The sequence below is a fragment of the Sorex fumeus genome, unplaced genomic scaffold, assembly GCF_029834395.1.
Source record: "Sorex fumeus unplaced genomic scaffold, SorFum_2.1 ptg000026l, whole genome shotgun sequence".
Lineage (NCBI taxonomy): Eukaryota > Metazoa > Chordata > Mammalia > Eulipotyphla > Soricidae > Sorex > Sorex fumeus.
The window spans coordinates 13,727,285-13,743,718 of NW_026606083.1; the positions used below are offsets into that span (position 1 = coordinate 13,727,285).

General features: G+C 56.0%; 1 protein-coding gene across 1 annotated transcript in view; it reads right to left on the bottom strand.

Moving 5' to 3' along the window:
- Positions 1-16,434, bottom strand: part of RSU1 (Ras suppressor protein 1) — a 133,342-nt gene that overhangs the window by 105,366 nt on the left and 11,542 nt on the right. The window contains exons 4-5 of the mRNA XM_056114599.1: positions 1,744-1,864; positions 348-466 (exon numbers count right to left, since the gene is read on the bottom strand). Of these exons, the coding sequence (XP_055970574.1) occupies positions 348-466; positions 1,744-1,864 (240 nt within the window). The remainder of the gene's footprint in view (positions 1-347; positions 467-1,743; positions 1,865-16,434) is intronic.

Sequence of the window (16,434 nt, forward strand, 5' to 3'; positions counted from 1 at the left end):
GATACAAGGCATTAAGCAGGACACGGGAGGAGAAATATGGCTAGTTACGTGGTTTTGCTTTTTTCATTTTAGCACCCGCTTTTGAAAACCAACCGCACTTCTTGGCTCAGCATGGGACCCAAACACTAGGCTGTCCCCTCCGTACAGTGCCGACATGGCATCCCTGAGTCCGCCTGGGCACAAAGGCGCTGGCCCATGTTCATCCAAGGGACGGAAGGAGTGACCAGGCCAGAGGCCAGTGCAGAGGGAAGAAGCACATCCGTCCGTTCAACTAGTTCCTCGACAAACACATGCCACTTCAGGCACTCAGGGACAGCGGCGGAGTTACAGAACAAGAAGCTTCTTACTAAGGTAGAAGAAGTTTCCGGGGAGCGAGTTCTCGTTCAGGTTGTTGTACGTCAGGTCGAGCACCTCCAGCGCGGGGAGGGAGCCAAAGCCGCGGGGCAGGGTGTTCAGCCGGTTCATGCTGTTTATTTGGGGGCAATAAAAAAATAGAGATGTCAGCCCTCCAGTCTCCCCGCCCAGACTGCTCCCACATCACCTGACCATGGCCGCAAGCCACAGGCAGGGGCCAGAAGCTTCCAGAGCCCCCACATGGCCGGACACATCTGCAAACAGCACTGGGCAGTGGAGGGGCCGTCACCGAGTGATGGGGAGGAGGGGGATGGAGCCTCCGGGTCCATTCAGGGGCTTGTTCTGCTATCGGCTTAGAGAAGGTAGACTGCCACGGGGCAGGCAGGGATCTTCATTACTCAGATGGCCTGAGCTCGTTTGGGTTTAGAGAGCAACATAAAAACAGCAAATAATCCACACGACTTTGGAGGTTGCTCCACGCTGCGTGTGCTGTCTGCTTGTGCTGGAGACGTGCTGTCAGGCTGCTGGCAGCTGGGTCTCCCGGAGCACAGTCTTATTAGACAGGGTGGGGGGTGGAGAGCACCGCTCTGCCCAAAACTGATCCAAAGGCCACTGGGTATATCATATCATTCAGAGGTCGCACAATGCACACCCCCCCAAATGTGGCCCTCTTACGGGGGGGGGGGGAAGAATTTTTTTTTTCTTTTTGGGTCACACCTGGTAATGCACAGGGGTTACTTCTGGCTCTGCACTCAGGAGTTACTCCTGGCGATGCTCAGGGAACCGTATGAGATGCTGGGAATCGAACCCGGGTCGGCCGCATGCAAGGCAAACGCCCTACCCGCTGTGCTATCTCTCCAGCCCGGAAATATTTTTAAAAGCCCTGATAGTCACACTTTCCCCAGAGCATCATTCAGAGCAGGGAGTCCAGTCTCTTGAACACTTTTCTTTGGAATCAGAAAATATATTGCTATCACTGACCATAAAAATAAGAAACGCCCCCCCACCCCCACACTCACACACACACACACACAGTCACACACACACACTCACACACATGCACACACACATACACACTCATACACACACAAGCACTCACACACACACATGCAAACACATTCATACACACACAACACACATACACACACTCATATACACACAAGCACTTACACGCACGCACGCACACACTCACACATACACGCTCATAGTCACACACACATGCACTCACACACTCCCATGCCCACACTCATATACACACTCACACACGCACACATGGACATACACTCATACACACGCACTCACACCCATACTCACTCATAGTCACATACGCATTCACATACATGCACGTACTCATATACACACTCACACACATGCACATGGGGCGCTCACCCAAGGTTGAGGTGCTTGAGCTTCTGGAGGCTGCTGATCTGCGTGGGCAGCTCCTCGATCTGGTTGTTGAAGCAGTTGAGCACCTCCAGATTCTTGAGCTCCGCAACGTTGGGGGGCACGGCTGGGGGGGCAACACGGGGCACATGAGAGCCGGAAGCCCACCTGCCCGGGCCATACACCCTCTGCTTCTCTGCCTGGGAAAAGCACTGAGGGCACCCAGCAGGGCCAGGGATCACGTCTGCATTGGACTCCAGGGTACCCCACTGCCCCCACCCCAAGGTGCCCTGTTTGCACTTCCGGCCAAGGAGGGCAGCAGCGGGCAGGGCTGGATCCTGTGTGTGTGTGTGGGGGGGGGGGGAGCAGAAGCCGGAGGACTTGGTGCCTAGCACAGAGACTGGACAATGGTCACCCGGGTCTGCTAAGCGTCACTGTGCCCTCCCTGGGGTCTCATGCAGCTCGGTGGCATCAGCCCTTCCAAGAAAGGAACTCGCCGCACCCGCTCAGGCCCCGCTGCCCCAGAGCCGCCAGCATGTGTGGCTGGAGCTGACCTCAGTGCGACCACAAAGGAAGAAACAGTCACACCAACGCGCTTCCGGTTCTGCTCTGCGGCCTCAGCACCCCCCCCCCCGCCCCCCCGCCACACACACACACACACACACACACACACACAACATCAACGCACGGACAAAGGGACCCACACTCGCACCCTGAAAGGTTCTGGCTTCCCTGGAGCATATACATACTTGCCACCTCGGAACTAAAAAACAAAGGCTTCTTTGCTTAAAAAAAAAAAAATCTGGTTTCTGAGCTACACGCAGAGTTGCTGGGGATGACTCCTGGCTCAGTGCTCAGGGCGGCACCAGGCTGTATCTGGGGTGCCATGGGGAGCGCGAATCACACCCGGGCCTCCAAAGACATAATCAAGAGCTCAGCCCAGGCAACTATGGCACAAAGCTTCTTCTCAAAACTCCTGGGAGCAGGTTCCAGAACTTCCGGCAGAGTGTCCTCCTGTCCCATTCCTGCACTCCGTCACCTGCCCAGCATCTGCCTGGCCACCTGAGCTAGTCCATGGCTCCTGGAACCCGCTTTCGGGGAACCAAGGTCAGGGATGGACACAGGAGTGCTCAGTGCTGGCTGCGGTCACTGACGCCTGTCCCGGCAGCGGGCCTGGGGGACTCCCCCAGGCTGAGCTGAGAGGCAAAGGGCACGCAGAAGCCCCCCCTTACTACAGAGGGGGCGGCCAGTCCAGCGGCCACTCTTAGGGCTTCTACTGTTGAGGGGGCAGGTCCACTCGAGTCTGGCCTCAGCCTTTCCAGTTCTCCCAAACATGAAGGAGAAGGGTCGGCGGCTGGACAGGGCAGGTCTGGACACTGAGGGGCTGGAGGGAGGGCCGGGGCAGGGCAGAGGGCAGCTCAGGGTTGGGTCGGCCCGCAGCAGGTAGGGCGCCTGCCTCGCACACCGCCCACCCAGGTCTGAGCCCTCACACACATAGGGTCCCCCCAGCCCCCTCCAGGAGTGACCGCTGAGCACGGAGCCAGGAGTCAGCTCTGCACACCACTGGGTGTGGCCCAGCCCCTGGTAACCACCCTACCCGCCCTAAGTAATAAGGGCCTCGGAATCCGAGGCCTGGGGGGTGGGGGACCCAGACAGGGCTCCGAGTAGGAGCCCAAGTGGCTGCAGGTGGGGACCGAGCGGAAAAGGGTAAATTTTAACAGAATCCCCGAAGAAGCTGAGAATCTCCTCCAGAAAACACTGAACATGGAAGCCTGAGATCAGAGGGCAAAATGCCTCCTCCAGAGCCCTGCACGCAGGGACACGGGTTGGTGCGAAGGACCCGGGTTTGCTTTAGGGCTCTTCAATGACTCAGGCTGTGCCCAGGGGTCTGTGGAGTGTCACTGACCTGTCCTCTCCCTGTACATAATGAGACATGTCTCCCCCACCCCTCCAGCCACCACCACTAACAGCTTCTCTCTCTCTCTCCCTCTCTTTCCTTCCCCCTTCTCTCTGTCTCTCTCCCCCTCTCTTCTCTCTCCCTCTTTCTTTCTCCCTTTCTCTTCCTCTCTCTCCCTCTCTCTTTCCACCCTTTTCTGTCTCTCTCCCCCTCTATCCTCTTTTTCCTCTCCCCCTGACTCTTCCCCTCCCCTCTCTCCTCTGTCTCTCTTCTCTCTTTCTCCTCTACCTTTCTCTCTCTTCCTCCTCCTCCTCCTTCTCCTCCTCCTCCTCCTTCTTCTCCTTCTCTCTCTCTCTCTCTCTCTCTCTCTCTCTCTCTCTCTCTCTCTCTCTCTCTCCTCTCTCTCCCTTCATCGGATTAGTTTGAAGAGCAATAAAGAAAGTTCGGGCAACCCTGAGAAAATGATGAGCTCCACTTAAGCACAAAGCAAGAATAATGCCGGCAGGACCGCAGCCGCCCTCCGAAGTTACTCCGCCAATGCAATTAAAGGCCGGTCTGAAGGTATCGCCCCTTTTGACAGGATGAGAGATTATTTCACTCTCCTTGCTAAATCAGTCCAATTTAAAAGCACAAATTATGCTAAATGTGATTTAGGGCTTCGTTTTGTGGACACAAACAATAACCCAGCATTCAATTTACCCACCCTTTGGTGTGCATGCAGAATTGGTGCCAAGGGCGCTATCCTCGCAGGGAAGGGGGGGGAGCCCACAGAGCTAATAGTCTCCCCAGCTAGGGAACCTACCCCCCACCCCCGAGCCACAATAAGCATCAGAAGACCTGTCTGGACGGGACCACTGTTCCCCCTCTGGTCTGACACTCAGAGAGTGGAGGACACTCATTCCATCACTCCACGCCCAGCTCCGACGCCCCACAGCCCACCGCCCGCTGGGGAAGTTAAGAGGGAGGCTCCTTAGTGGCGATGAGCAGAGTCCTGGAAAGCCAAACAGGTCTGGGTCTTGGCAAACAAGTCAATGCATGATCATTGCTAAAACACACCCAGGTTGCTACGGCACAAGGCGGGAGGGGGTGTGGAAACTGAGTCCCAAATGCACATGGTGGGAACAGCAGCGGAACAGCTTCAGCAATCCTGAAAAGCAGCCACCAAATTCTCCTAGCACATTGACAAGTGTGCTAACGGAGCATTGCACGTTCATTTCCAACCCTGTCTGTGGCCCCCCGACAGTGGCACAGGACACTCGGGGCCAAGGGTCCTCGTCTGGTCCCTCCACGGGCAGCTCGGTCTTCCTTGACTTGCCCTGCACTTGCCGTGTGTCCTCTAGCAAGCTCCCCGGCCAGCCCTCCCCCTCACGAGAGAGACAAACGAGCACAGCTGAGGGTCGCTCTAAACTCCTCCGCAGGGCTTACATACTTGGATTCTAAGAGCTGGGTTGGGGAAACTAAAAAAAAAAAAAAAAAATTCCGATGACATGGATTTAAATAATGCAACAAGCAGGCCCCTCAATTAGGGAGCCCGGTCATGCAGAACTGCTGGTGACAGAGCAGTGGGGGGGAACTGCTGCCCATGACGGCTGCTCTGATGCCGGGCGGGGCCAGCCCCTCCTCCAGCCTTCTGCTGAGGACCCAGGGGACACGCTCGGCCCTGCGTGCCTAGAGAAATGGGACAAAGGTGCGGCCAACCCCTAACGGCACTTTCCTGCACTCAGCTGTACGGAGTAGCAAGGGTGAGGCACTCTTCCTGCGAGCAGTCCCACCCAGACCCTCCGTAGCAGGGGTGAGGCGCTATTCCTGCAAGCTGTCCCATCCCGATCCCCCCACTCCCCCAGGTGCCCCCCCCCCAAGCACCCAGGGCTGACCTGGGCTCAGCAACCAGCCCCACAGTTTCTAGAAGGCTCCACAGGAGAGGCCCTCTCTCTTGGGGGCTTAGCAGTGGGTCCCATGGAGAGCCTCATCCGGGCTTCCTGTACCCTGTCTGCTTCTGTGGCTTCAGGGACTGAGCCCAGCGAGGGCTGAAAGTGGCAAAGTGCCGGCTCTGGCAGCTAGCATTAGTGTTGTTACTTTTAGTAAGTAAGTAACGGAAAAGGGTAACATTGATTCTTTACTAACAGATAAGTTGAAACAGGAAAGTTACTCATTCACCATGGTGGTCTGGCCTATCGTCTTCTGAGAGCTGGAGAGATACATATGTGGGGAGGGGTGCACCTGTGTGGTGCCTGTGCATGATGTGGGCTACGTGGAAATGCGTGTGGGGGGGTGTGTTCATGTGTGTGTGTGGATGTGTGCACATGTGTGTAGGTGCACTCGTATACGTGCATGTATGTGTGCACATGTATGCATGTGCGTACATGTGTACATGTGTGTGCCTGCATGTGCACGTGCATGTGTGCTATGCTGTGTGTGCGTGTACCTTATCAGGGAGATCCAAGAGAAGCTGCCGCAGAAAGTCTGGCCAATTCTCTCAAGTGCTTGCTGCCTGCCTCCGACATGAGAACCACTGGGGGGGGTCCTTAAACACAGACTGTGGGGTAAGGGCTGGTGCTACCCCAGTCTCTGAGTCAGCAGACTTGGGACAGGGCAAGAGAATGAGCATTTCCTACAGGCTCCAGGAGCGGATGACGTGGCTGGTCGGGGTGGTATTTGGGTGGGTTTGTGTGTGTGTGTGTGGGGGGGGCAACTATTTTGCTTCAGAGAAACATCCTATCATTGGCGCTACCCGGCAAGAGGGTGCAGCCCCAATGCTGAAGCTCCAGGAGGTGGAAGGGTGGATCTGGCCCGAAGTCCGTCTCCCCCTGGGTCAGGTGGGGGCTGATGGCAGAGGGAAACGGAGCGAAACACACACTGGAGAGAATGATGCACAGGAGCTTGGGGGCGCCACCCTCCGCACCCCACCCATACTCCTTGGGAGGGTCGGTGGCCACCTCGGACATGGTGGGCTGGAAGGAAGGGTGCCCCAGGGGGGTCCGTGTGGAGAGCTGCCACTTGCTGCCCGTGAAGCTGCGGGCACTGACCGAGAAGTGCAGCCAGATGCCCACACTGTGGTGCGGGGTGCCCAGGGGAGCGGGCAGCAGGGGGGCATGAGGACACTGCTTCGGGGACTGGGTCTCCACACTGGCACCCACCCACCCACGGTCATCTCAGCGCCTGGAGGCTTTCCCCACAGCCAGCCCCAAAGCCAGGGGCCGCCCCACACTGCCTGGAAGAATCCAGACCCGCCCAACCCACCTGACCACCAAGACAAAGCAGACGTGGGGCTCTGGCAGGAGGGCCACACCCATTTTGGAAAGAAATACAGTCCATTGCGTCCAGGTGAGTCGAGGGGGACTCTGGCGGGAGATGCTGCCAAAGGCCAGGACCCCGACCCCGCGCTCTGGACCCCAAACTCACCCAGTGCCCAAGGGTGTCAGTCTGGGGAGCTGGCGCAGAAATGTACAGCCCCTCCCCGATCCACCAACACCTTTATATTAAACATGGGAGGCGGCCCCCAGTGATGTGATCCGGGGAAACGCCCGCTCCCTCCTCCTGCTGTCCCGGGATTCTGCAGCCTTGAACGAGGTTGCCCAGGGGAGAGGGAGAAGGCGGAGGCACATAGGGCGAGGCTGGAGGAGAGTGGAGAGGAAATTGTGGGAGCCCCAAAGAGAGAGAGAGTCATGATTCGGACAAGCAGGGGGAGGGGGAAGGGCCCCACAAAGGGACGGGAGAGCGAGGGAAGGAGGCGAATTCACAGCCAGTCTGCGACACTCGGCCTGGGGTGCTCTTCAGGGCCCAAGGGGACACACTCAGCAATGGGGTGGGGGGGGGGAGAACCAGTCCATGCCTGGCTGTGCCCTGGGAGGTATGTGGCTTCGGGGGTCACACCCCGGGCCTTGCAGGAAAGGCAAGTGCATCGCGTCTGGAATATCCCACAGACCCCCAAACCCTTTCATCCGAGTGACAAGGGCTGGAAAATGCCAACCCTTCACGAGAGCGGATGTCTAGATGCATCCCAGAAATGCCAATTTCTCTCAGCAAATTGGGAGTCGCAGCCTACAAGCCGTTTTAATGACTTCACGTAAGGACGCGGCTCTGTCTTCTTGCATACAAATAATCTCATGCTCCAGAATTTTATATGCAAACAAAAAAAAACCCAGGTTATTCGTACTTAGAGTGATTAATGGCCTTTGTTTCCTGGCCAGAAACACGAAGGTGGATAATGAAGTGATTATCTCTTGCCATAAGGACTCGAAGTTCAAACGTATACTAACGACCAAAGCTCTGAGCATTTTATGGGAGTTCCCCCAAAACAGCCACTAAGACAGTGAATTACAGCAGGGAGAGGGTTACTTAACAACATAAAGTTTATGAAACAGTAAAACAAATTCTCACTGGAAAGGAGCTCCGCGGAGCTGAGCGTGAGGACCAGGACCGGGGAGTAAGATCTCTGTGAGGGCCCCGTTGGGGCTTCCTGGATGTGGGGGTCACTCAGCACTGCCGGGGTCAAGCTGCAGAACCACTTGGACCCCCACTCTGCACCGCAGTCAGTCCACAGTGAGCCACCGATGACCCCCACTTAACACAGCACAAAAAAAAAAGCATTCCTCTTCCAGCATCAAGGGGAAACATCATTTAACATGAATATATGTGTGTGGGGCAGGAAGATAATCGAGCAACAGGGCAGATTTGGGTGCGTGAAGTCACCCATGCAGAAATGTGCTTCCTGGTGCTTCGTAACAATGCACCTCCAAGGCCGACAAGCTGGTTTTCTGGTCTAGGGAATCTTGTAGGAACTGCACGGAGGAATCCAGGGCTGGGCCCAGCAAGCTCCAGGAGGGCTGACAGGTCCTAAAAGTGACACCCAGCTCAGCTGGGCAGGGCGCCCAGGGAGCAGTTTTTCATTTGGGAGGGGCTTCAGGGGGAGGGGACAGAGGCAGGGCCTGGGGACAAGCAAACAGGGGGTGGGAGGCACGGATGAGGGTGGGCTCCTGCCAGAACGGGGCGCAGGAGAGTGGGGGGCGGGGCATTCTGGGAGCTCCACTGGAGATGGGAAAAGCACCCCCAGGTCCACCTTCCATCACAAGGGGAGTTACAAGACGGCAAATTCAACTTTACATGACACTGAAATTTAAAGCAGATACACTAGGTGAGGGAAAGGAATATTCTGAGAAAGTCCCCCAGAAGGATTTCCATACTGCATTAAAAAATCTTTCTTTCTTTTAAAAGTTTGGAAATGTAAAAAATAAATAAAGTAACAACCATCACAACCATCTCCTTTAAGAAATGGCCTGGGGGTAGTTTGTGGTGGTTTTCAAGCTCCAATTGCCTTTTTTTTTTTTTTTTTTTTTTGCTTTTAGGGTCACATCTGGGCTAGAGTGATAGCACAGAGGGTAGGGGAGCCCGGCAAGCTACCAAGAGTATCTCACTGGCACAGCAAAGCCTGGCAAGCTCCCTGTGGTGTATTCAATATGCCAAACACAGTAACAAGACTCATAATGGAGACATTACTGGGCCCGCTCGAGCAAATCGATGAACAACAGGAGGGCAGTGCTACCGTGGGGTCACATTTGGCTCTGCACTCAGGAACCACTCCTGACAGTGCTTGGGGGACCACATAGGATGCCAGGGAGAGAACCTGGGTTGGCCTCGTGCAAGGCAAACGCCCTCCCCGCTGCGCTGTCACTCTGGCCCCATCTCCAGCTGACTTTGTAGAGGTGCCAAATGGACAGGTTCGAGGGTGGTTCTCTGGAAACTACTCTGAAAACACAGAGACACTTCTGCCAAGGCTCTGTCTGCCACAACTTGGGGAAGAGGAGGAGCAGCAGTCTGCCTGAAGAGGAAGAGGATGCATCCAAGCACTGCGGGTGGGATTCGAGACGATACAGCCCAACTGCCTGATTGTGTCAGCAGGAAAATACACCAGCGAGGGACCCCTTACAAGGCAAGGTCAGGGAGCACCGTGTGGCCGCTGTTAGAGTTTTCGTCCTGGGGAGCACAGGCAGCTGTCACCCTGCTCTCTACTAGGGCCAGCGTCTTATGGGATGTGCAGAGCTGCTTCCAGTTCATCTCCAAGCATGGGGACAGGAGCACAACTTGGCCTGGCCTGCGGAAAGCCCTGGGTTCACGCCCCAGCACTGCTGACAGAATTGGCCTGGACCACTGTGCTGCCCCTCTGAGTGATGCAGGCAGGAGAGGGAAGGCCCCTCCCTCAAGCAATGGCAACTCAACCTTGCAGAAAACAGGAATAAAACAGGAACTAAGGCCTGATAAGACCCTCACCCATCTACAGTGAACAGACCTAGAGAAGCTCCAGCAGAAAAAAAAAAAAGGCCAAGAAAGGAATTTCAAAGACCATCACCACTCCCAATCCCCCTGGTAACCTCCTTAGCAATGGACTTGGAACTAGGTAGCAGTCCCACGTGAGGGCAGGTTGGAGAAACCCTATAAAGGCCACCTTGAACAAAGGGAGGACACACATATACTGTCTGAGCCCATGTGCAACTTGCACCCACGTGGCCAAGCACATGTGTCGCCCACACCTCCCCTCTTGAGATGTGGACTTTCATGCTTTCCTGTCTAATGCTGGGATACGTATAGGGGCTCTCTCTCTCTCTCTCTCTCTCTCTCTCTCTCTCTCTCTCTCTCTCTCTGCCCTTGGAGAAGCCCGGGTTCTCTCTTGAGCACGATACTCTCCACTCTCCCACTTTCTCTCCTCCTTCCCTTCAAAACCTCCAAATTAAAAGCTGTGTAATTTTCACTGCTCATCTACACCTGAAATCCCTTATTGCAAGGCAAGTCAAGAATCAGTAACCCTGATGGCAGAGGCGATCAGGAGGAAGTGACCGTCTTTCTCCTCCCTGCTCACATCAAGCACCCAGGGGGCCCCCCGACATCATGACGTCCCCACCACCACCCCCCAAATGACCTCAGAGACATTTATTGAGAACAGCAGAGAAGGCTCATTAGGTCTGAGAGGTCTGAGAATCCCTTTCCAAGGCTTGTGCCTCCCATGCACGGATCAGCAAGGATGGGTCCCCCTGACCCCACACGCTCCCAACCACAGGCTGGGCCTGTCCCGAGACTCACCCACAAAACTGTCCCCTTCAAACAGCGCCTGTGGGAGTGCAGGGCTTAACCAGCATCCTGAGACTCCGGGCTAGTGCAGTTCTCCAAGAAAAGGGATTCGAGGATTTGGATTTTTTTTTGCTGGGGAGGGGGTGGGGGAGTGCATAGTTGCTGTTGTTTGGGGGCCACACCCCTGTGATGCTCAGGGCTCATTCCTGGAGAGGCCCAGGGTGCAAGGCCGTGCCGTGTGCAAGGTAAGTCTTACTTGACTCTTGTCCTCTCTACCCCTGTAGAACCAGACCAGGTGGTTGTTGGTTCCTGGGGCTCCAGCTGTGGACTCAGAGGTCCCTCAAGACCCAGCCAGCCACCCTGACCTCTCTCGCTGGCCTCGCAGATGCCCGTTCTGGGGTCCAGGGCAAATCTACTCTCCCCAGGATAATTCACTTGGAGGAAAACCAACAACAAACTCCCATCTGCAGGCCATTTTTTTTTATGGCACCCTAACTCCAGGCACCGCCTAATGGATACTGCTTAATTAATAGCTGTCAAACTCCAGAGTACACTGTATATTTTTGCCAATCTCATCTTTCCCACGACGGCCCCGGTAACGAACTGATAAATGGGCACTAATTAAAAAAAATAAGCTATTGATCACAGCCTCGTATCATAAACACTTTGCTGCTCCGTTAAAATGCAAACAGCAAGTTGTTTTGATATTGTCACAAGATAAATGCATGATACAGAGACCATTTATTTTGCAGATCCCCCCTCACCCCTGCTCGTAGTTTAATTTCATCCAAGCCTTGGGAGAACTTCTGCATCCGGCATGACAAATAATCTACGAGAAGGGAATGGAACGGGCGAGGGGAGAGCTCAGAAGGTCACTTGGAGAAACGCGGAGGGTCCCTCTGCTCATTCACCACCACAGTCCACGACCCACCCACCCACACCCCCACCCGAGGAAAGGGCTTCGGCCCATGATGCTGTTGACACCTGCTTAATTTCATTCCTTATATGGGCTGGAGCAATAGTCCAGCGGGGAGGACGTTTACCTTGCACGTGGTTTGATTCCCAGCATCCCATAGGATCCCCCAAGAACCGCCAGGAGTAATTCCTGAATGCAGAGCCAGGAGTAACCCCTGAACATCACCTGGTGTGACCTAAAAATTAAAATTTTTTTTTTAAATTTTATTTCTTATCACTGGACCTGTGTACTTGGAGAACAGAATCATTATTTCTTTATTTTTTTTAGAGGGAATCTGCTGCTGAAGTCATTAAAATTCCAGGTCTGAGCGCTCCACTATCCATCCCACCGACATTAAGGCATCTGAGGAACTGCTGAGGCTCACAGCAGCTCAATCGCTGTCTGTGAGGGGCTGCTGAGGGTGCTGAGGCCGTACCGAGTCCCTTCTCGCTCACCAGGACTTCAAATTTCTACCTAAGCTCTAGCTGAGAGGCCAGAGCCTGGAAAGGGAAAAGCAATAAATCCTCCGCCATAAAACTTAAGTTTCCTGACTCGGTCTTTGCCGTGGTCACAGCTGGGGCAGGCAGAGCAGCAAGTGGAACATGACCACGTAGAAACCAGAAGAAAACAATGACATTCAGAGAGTCGCCCCCTTAGTGGGGGTTGACAAGGAGTGCTCCCCCTCCCCAGTGTTGGCACGGAGCAAAACTGATGAATGGTTTCTCTCATCTGGGCGCCCAGGGCGTCCCTCAGAGCGGGCGGGCTGAGTCTCATCATCCAAGATGTTGTGGCCATACTTACAGTGCCATCCCTACTGTACGTGGATTCTGTTATGTGAAACTGCTTTTAAAAAATAATAATTAAATGAGCTTCAATGAAAGGACAGGAGCTGGAGAGAGAGAGAGAGAGAGAGAGAGAGAGAGAGAGAGAGAGAGAAAGAGAGAGAGAGAGAGAGAGAGAGAGAGAGCGCACAGCGGAGGTGCTGGCCTGGCACAGAGCTGACTCAGGTGCAGTTTCTGGCACCCTTGATGGTGTCTCGAACCCCTACCAGGAGTGACCCTGGAGTACAGAGCCAGGAGGAAGCCCTGAGCACTCACTGAAGGGGACAGCCCAGAGCGATGCCCGGGGGGTCCTTCTCCTGGACGCTGAGAGTGATCTGTCTCATCACGTACAATCAACACTCTTTCCCCCTTTTGAAATGACTTTTAGAAGCACCAGGACAAAGAAGCACCAGCTTCACGTGCTCCTGAGTTCCACATGGTTGTTTTTCATTAAAATCTGGTGATACAGTAGGTATTCTAAACTTGATTCCACCCGGGAAGGGGGGTAGAAATCTCATATACACCCAATACAAAATGCTACCAAAGGCAACAAATTTCTTCCAAATTAGATACTGGAAGAGAAAAAGTTTAGAAAGAGCAGCTCTAACCCTCCCCAGGCTGATGCATGAGAGAAATGAACCCTTCAATTTGGGGGAAGCAAGAGAGGAAATTAACATACCTCTGCAGGGAAAAGTGTTACCTTAATTACTGTAAAGCTGCATCACGTAAATGGCATCTGTGACATTCCCTGCTGGACAGAGCTGAAGGCTTGCAAAAAAAATATATTCCCCCCTCTGACAACAGAAATTTGATTTTTCATCTTTAAGGCGCAATTTTGGGGCTGGTGGGGAGGAGGGAGGGATGGGGAGGGTGGTGTAGGTTAAAAACCGTGTCAACAGTGACCTCTCGTGGACAAGTCTGGAATGGCAGCCTCAAGGCCAAATTCCATTCTGACCAGCCAATGCTCCCCACTCCAGGAGAAGGGGAGGAGGCGCAGAGGGCAGGCAGAGGCCACCTGCACCGGGCTCAGCGGGGAGCCCACCCTCAGCCACAGGAAGGCGGACCTCCTCTTTGGGGGGCACAGGACACCTGTGTTCTGCTAGCCTGCTCAGCACAACTCCTGCCAGCAGGAATCCAGCTCTCAGGCAGTGCTCACCGAGTCCTTCGATCCAGCCTCAGACAGTGCTTACTGAGTCCGTCAATCCGGTATCAGACAGTGCTCACCGAGTCCCTGTGATTCCCACCTCTGACAGTGCTCACTGAGTCGTCAATCCGGCCTCAGACAGTACTCACCGAGTCCCTGTGATTCCCACCTCAAACAGTGCTCACTGAGTCCGTCAATCCAGCACCCAAACAGTGCTCACCAAGTACCTGTCAGTCCAGCACTCAGACAGTGCTCACTGAGTCCCTGTGGATCCAGCCTCAGACAGTGCTCACCAAATTCATCAATCCAGCACCCAAGCAGTGCTCATCAAGTACCTGTCAGTCCAGCACTCAGACAGTGCTCACCGAGTCCCTGTGGATCCAGCCTCAGACAGTGCTCACAGAGTTCCTATGATTCCAGCCTCAGACAGTGCTCACAGAGTTCCTGTGGATCCAGCCCCAGACAGTGTTCACTGAGTCCCTGTCTCACACTCAGGTGCCGGCCTTCTGAGGGCTGCCACAGACCAAGCTCCCCACCGAGGCCACATGCGGGGGCAGGAACCAACATCTCCTGTGGTGCCCCCCACCCCAACACAGGGGCATCAGGTCTGCCCCCTGAGCAGGCGAAGGGGGCACCTCCACATGGTCCATGCCTGCTGCCTGGCCGCCCACCCTGGCCCCCTGCCCTGCCCAAAGGAGCTGGCCACTGACCACAGCCATGCGTGTCACTGCCCAGAGGGAAGAAAGCCCAAGAGGGACATGCGCGGAGACTGCCCGACATGTGGGCCTGCTGCTCCGAGGGGGAGGCTGAGACGGCCAGGGGGAAGCGGTCACCTCCAGGACCAGCAGCTCCCCCGGGGCCAGCCACCAGGCTCCTGCATGGCCATCACAGACAGGGCCAAGGGGCCTTGGGGGTAGAGTCGAGAAGGCAGGAGGCAGAACTCACCTTTATGGGAAAAAGGTTCCCTCAGGGGCCACGAAGACCCTCTGTCAAGTCCCCACCCAGGAAGTAACCCCTCCCCACCCCCGCAATGCCCTGCCCCTCACACACGGTCACTGAGGGCCTCGCCCTACAAGTCTGATGGGACAGGTCCAGCTTACAGAGCCACATTCAGGTCCGCCCAGCCCCGCTTTCCTGGGCTGCATGGACGGTCCATGTCAGAATAGCTGGGCCCAGAGGTGGGGGTCAGGGGCGCAGGATCTCAGGGACCCGGGGGGAGAGCACAGGGCCCAAGGCACCCTCAGTGAGAGTCCTGGGCACGGCCAGGTGTGGCCCTAAGAAATGCCCCCACCCGGGGCTCCACGCCGGACCCTCCGCGAACTGGCAAACATGCACAAACGCGTTGGAGAGAGCATGGGAACGGGGGCTTGGGAGGCTGTAATGGAGCACTGTCTGCCTGAGCCTGTTAGGTGCCCAGAGCACTGTCAGCCCGTGCCCGTTAGACACGCGGGAGGCTGCAATGGAGCACTGTCAGCCCCTGCCCCTTAGCCGCCCGGAGAGTGAGAGGCCCTGATCATGGCGAGAGCTGACAGAAGGGCGTGCTCACCACTCACGCCTAATGCATATTTATATTCCCATCAAATGGACATATTTACTCCCAACACTCGGAGGAATCATTGCGGCGCCCTGCATTTAAATGCCAGGGAAATAGTAAGAGATGCTAATTTGACCTTAGGGAGCAGATCGGGCATCACTTGGGTGCTGTTCTCAGCGGCCCGAAACGGAGTTTACCAGGACGAGTGAGGCAAGTTTACTGATTAGGTCACGGGCGTCTCAAAAGGAAGATGCGGGGGGTGGGGGTGGGGGGTAGGAGCCCCGCAAGGGCGGGGAGGGGGTGACCTCGCCGGCCTCCCAGCGCCTGTCCTGCCTGTGTACAAGCAGCCCCTGACCCTGGACCTGAATGTGGGGTGCAGAGGGGAAAAGCAGGGGCGGTCAGTGGTGCAGAGAGGGCTGCGTGCACCCGCCGGCGGACCCCCGTCTCTGAGCCATGGGGAGATCTCCAGGACGCAGCTCTGGGGCTCTGAGGCAGTTGCTGAGGGGCCGGAGCCGCAGGACAGCGGGCCTGGGTTCAATCCCCGGCACCCCATATGGTCCCCTGGACCGCCGGGAGAGGGGGCACTGCCAGGGAGAGGACACAACACAGGGTCCTCCTGGCCTGGGGTGGGGGGGCACAGGTTTCCAGCAAAGGTGAGTCCTACCTCCCCTCCCCATCTCTACCCACGGAAGCCCTAAGTCTCCTGCGCCCGGAGCCGGGGGTCAGCCCTGAGCACTGCCAGCTGCGGACAAACAGCAACAGGAGAATTCGCTGGACACTGGGGAGCTGGAGGGCGCTGAGGGCTGACACAGCACCACCGAGAAAACACTGGGGGAACTGCAGACACGGCCAGGTGCCAGTCCCCGGGAGGCCCTGGCGGACAACCTTGATAGCAGCAGGGGTGGCACTGAATTTAAGGCAATCCTGGAAAAGCCTCTGCAAACGGCTGCTTCCTGCAGGCCTGCCCGAGCCCAGCGTTGGGGGTGCCCGTGGAAGTCTTCTGGAAACGGGGGCATCAAAAACTGGAAAACCTGTTGGCCCGAAGAGCCCAGCCAAGAGCACTGGGGACAGGGACAGGGCCTCGCTGACCCCTTGGGCAGGGAAGCCCAGACGGTGGTGAGGTCCTGCGTGTCCCTGTGTGAGTGTGGGGGGAGGGGGAGAGGGTCTGCCCCGTTTGGGCCCGTTTCTGCAGAAACGGGGTCACCTTCATGCCCCAGGTTGCTCCCAGGCTAGGGAAGACCGAGCTTTGCACGGAGGCCAAGGGCCTCGCTCAGGGCCAGGCTG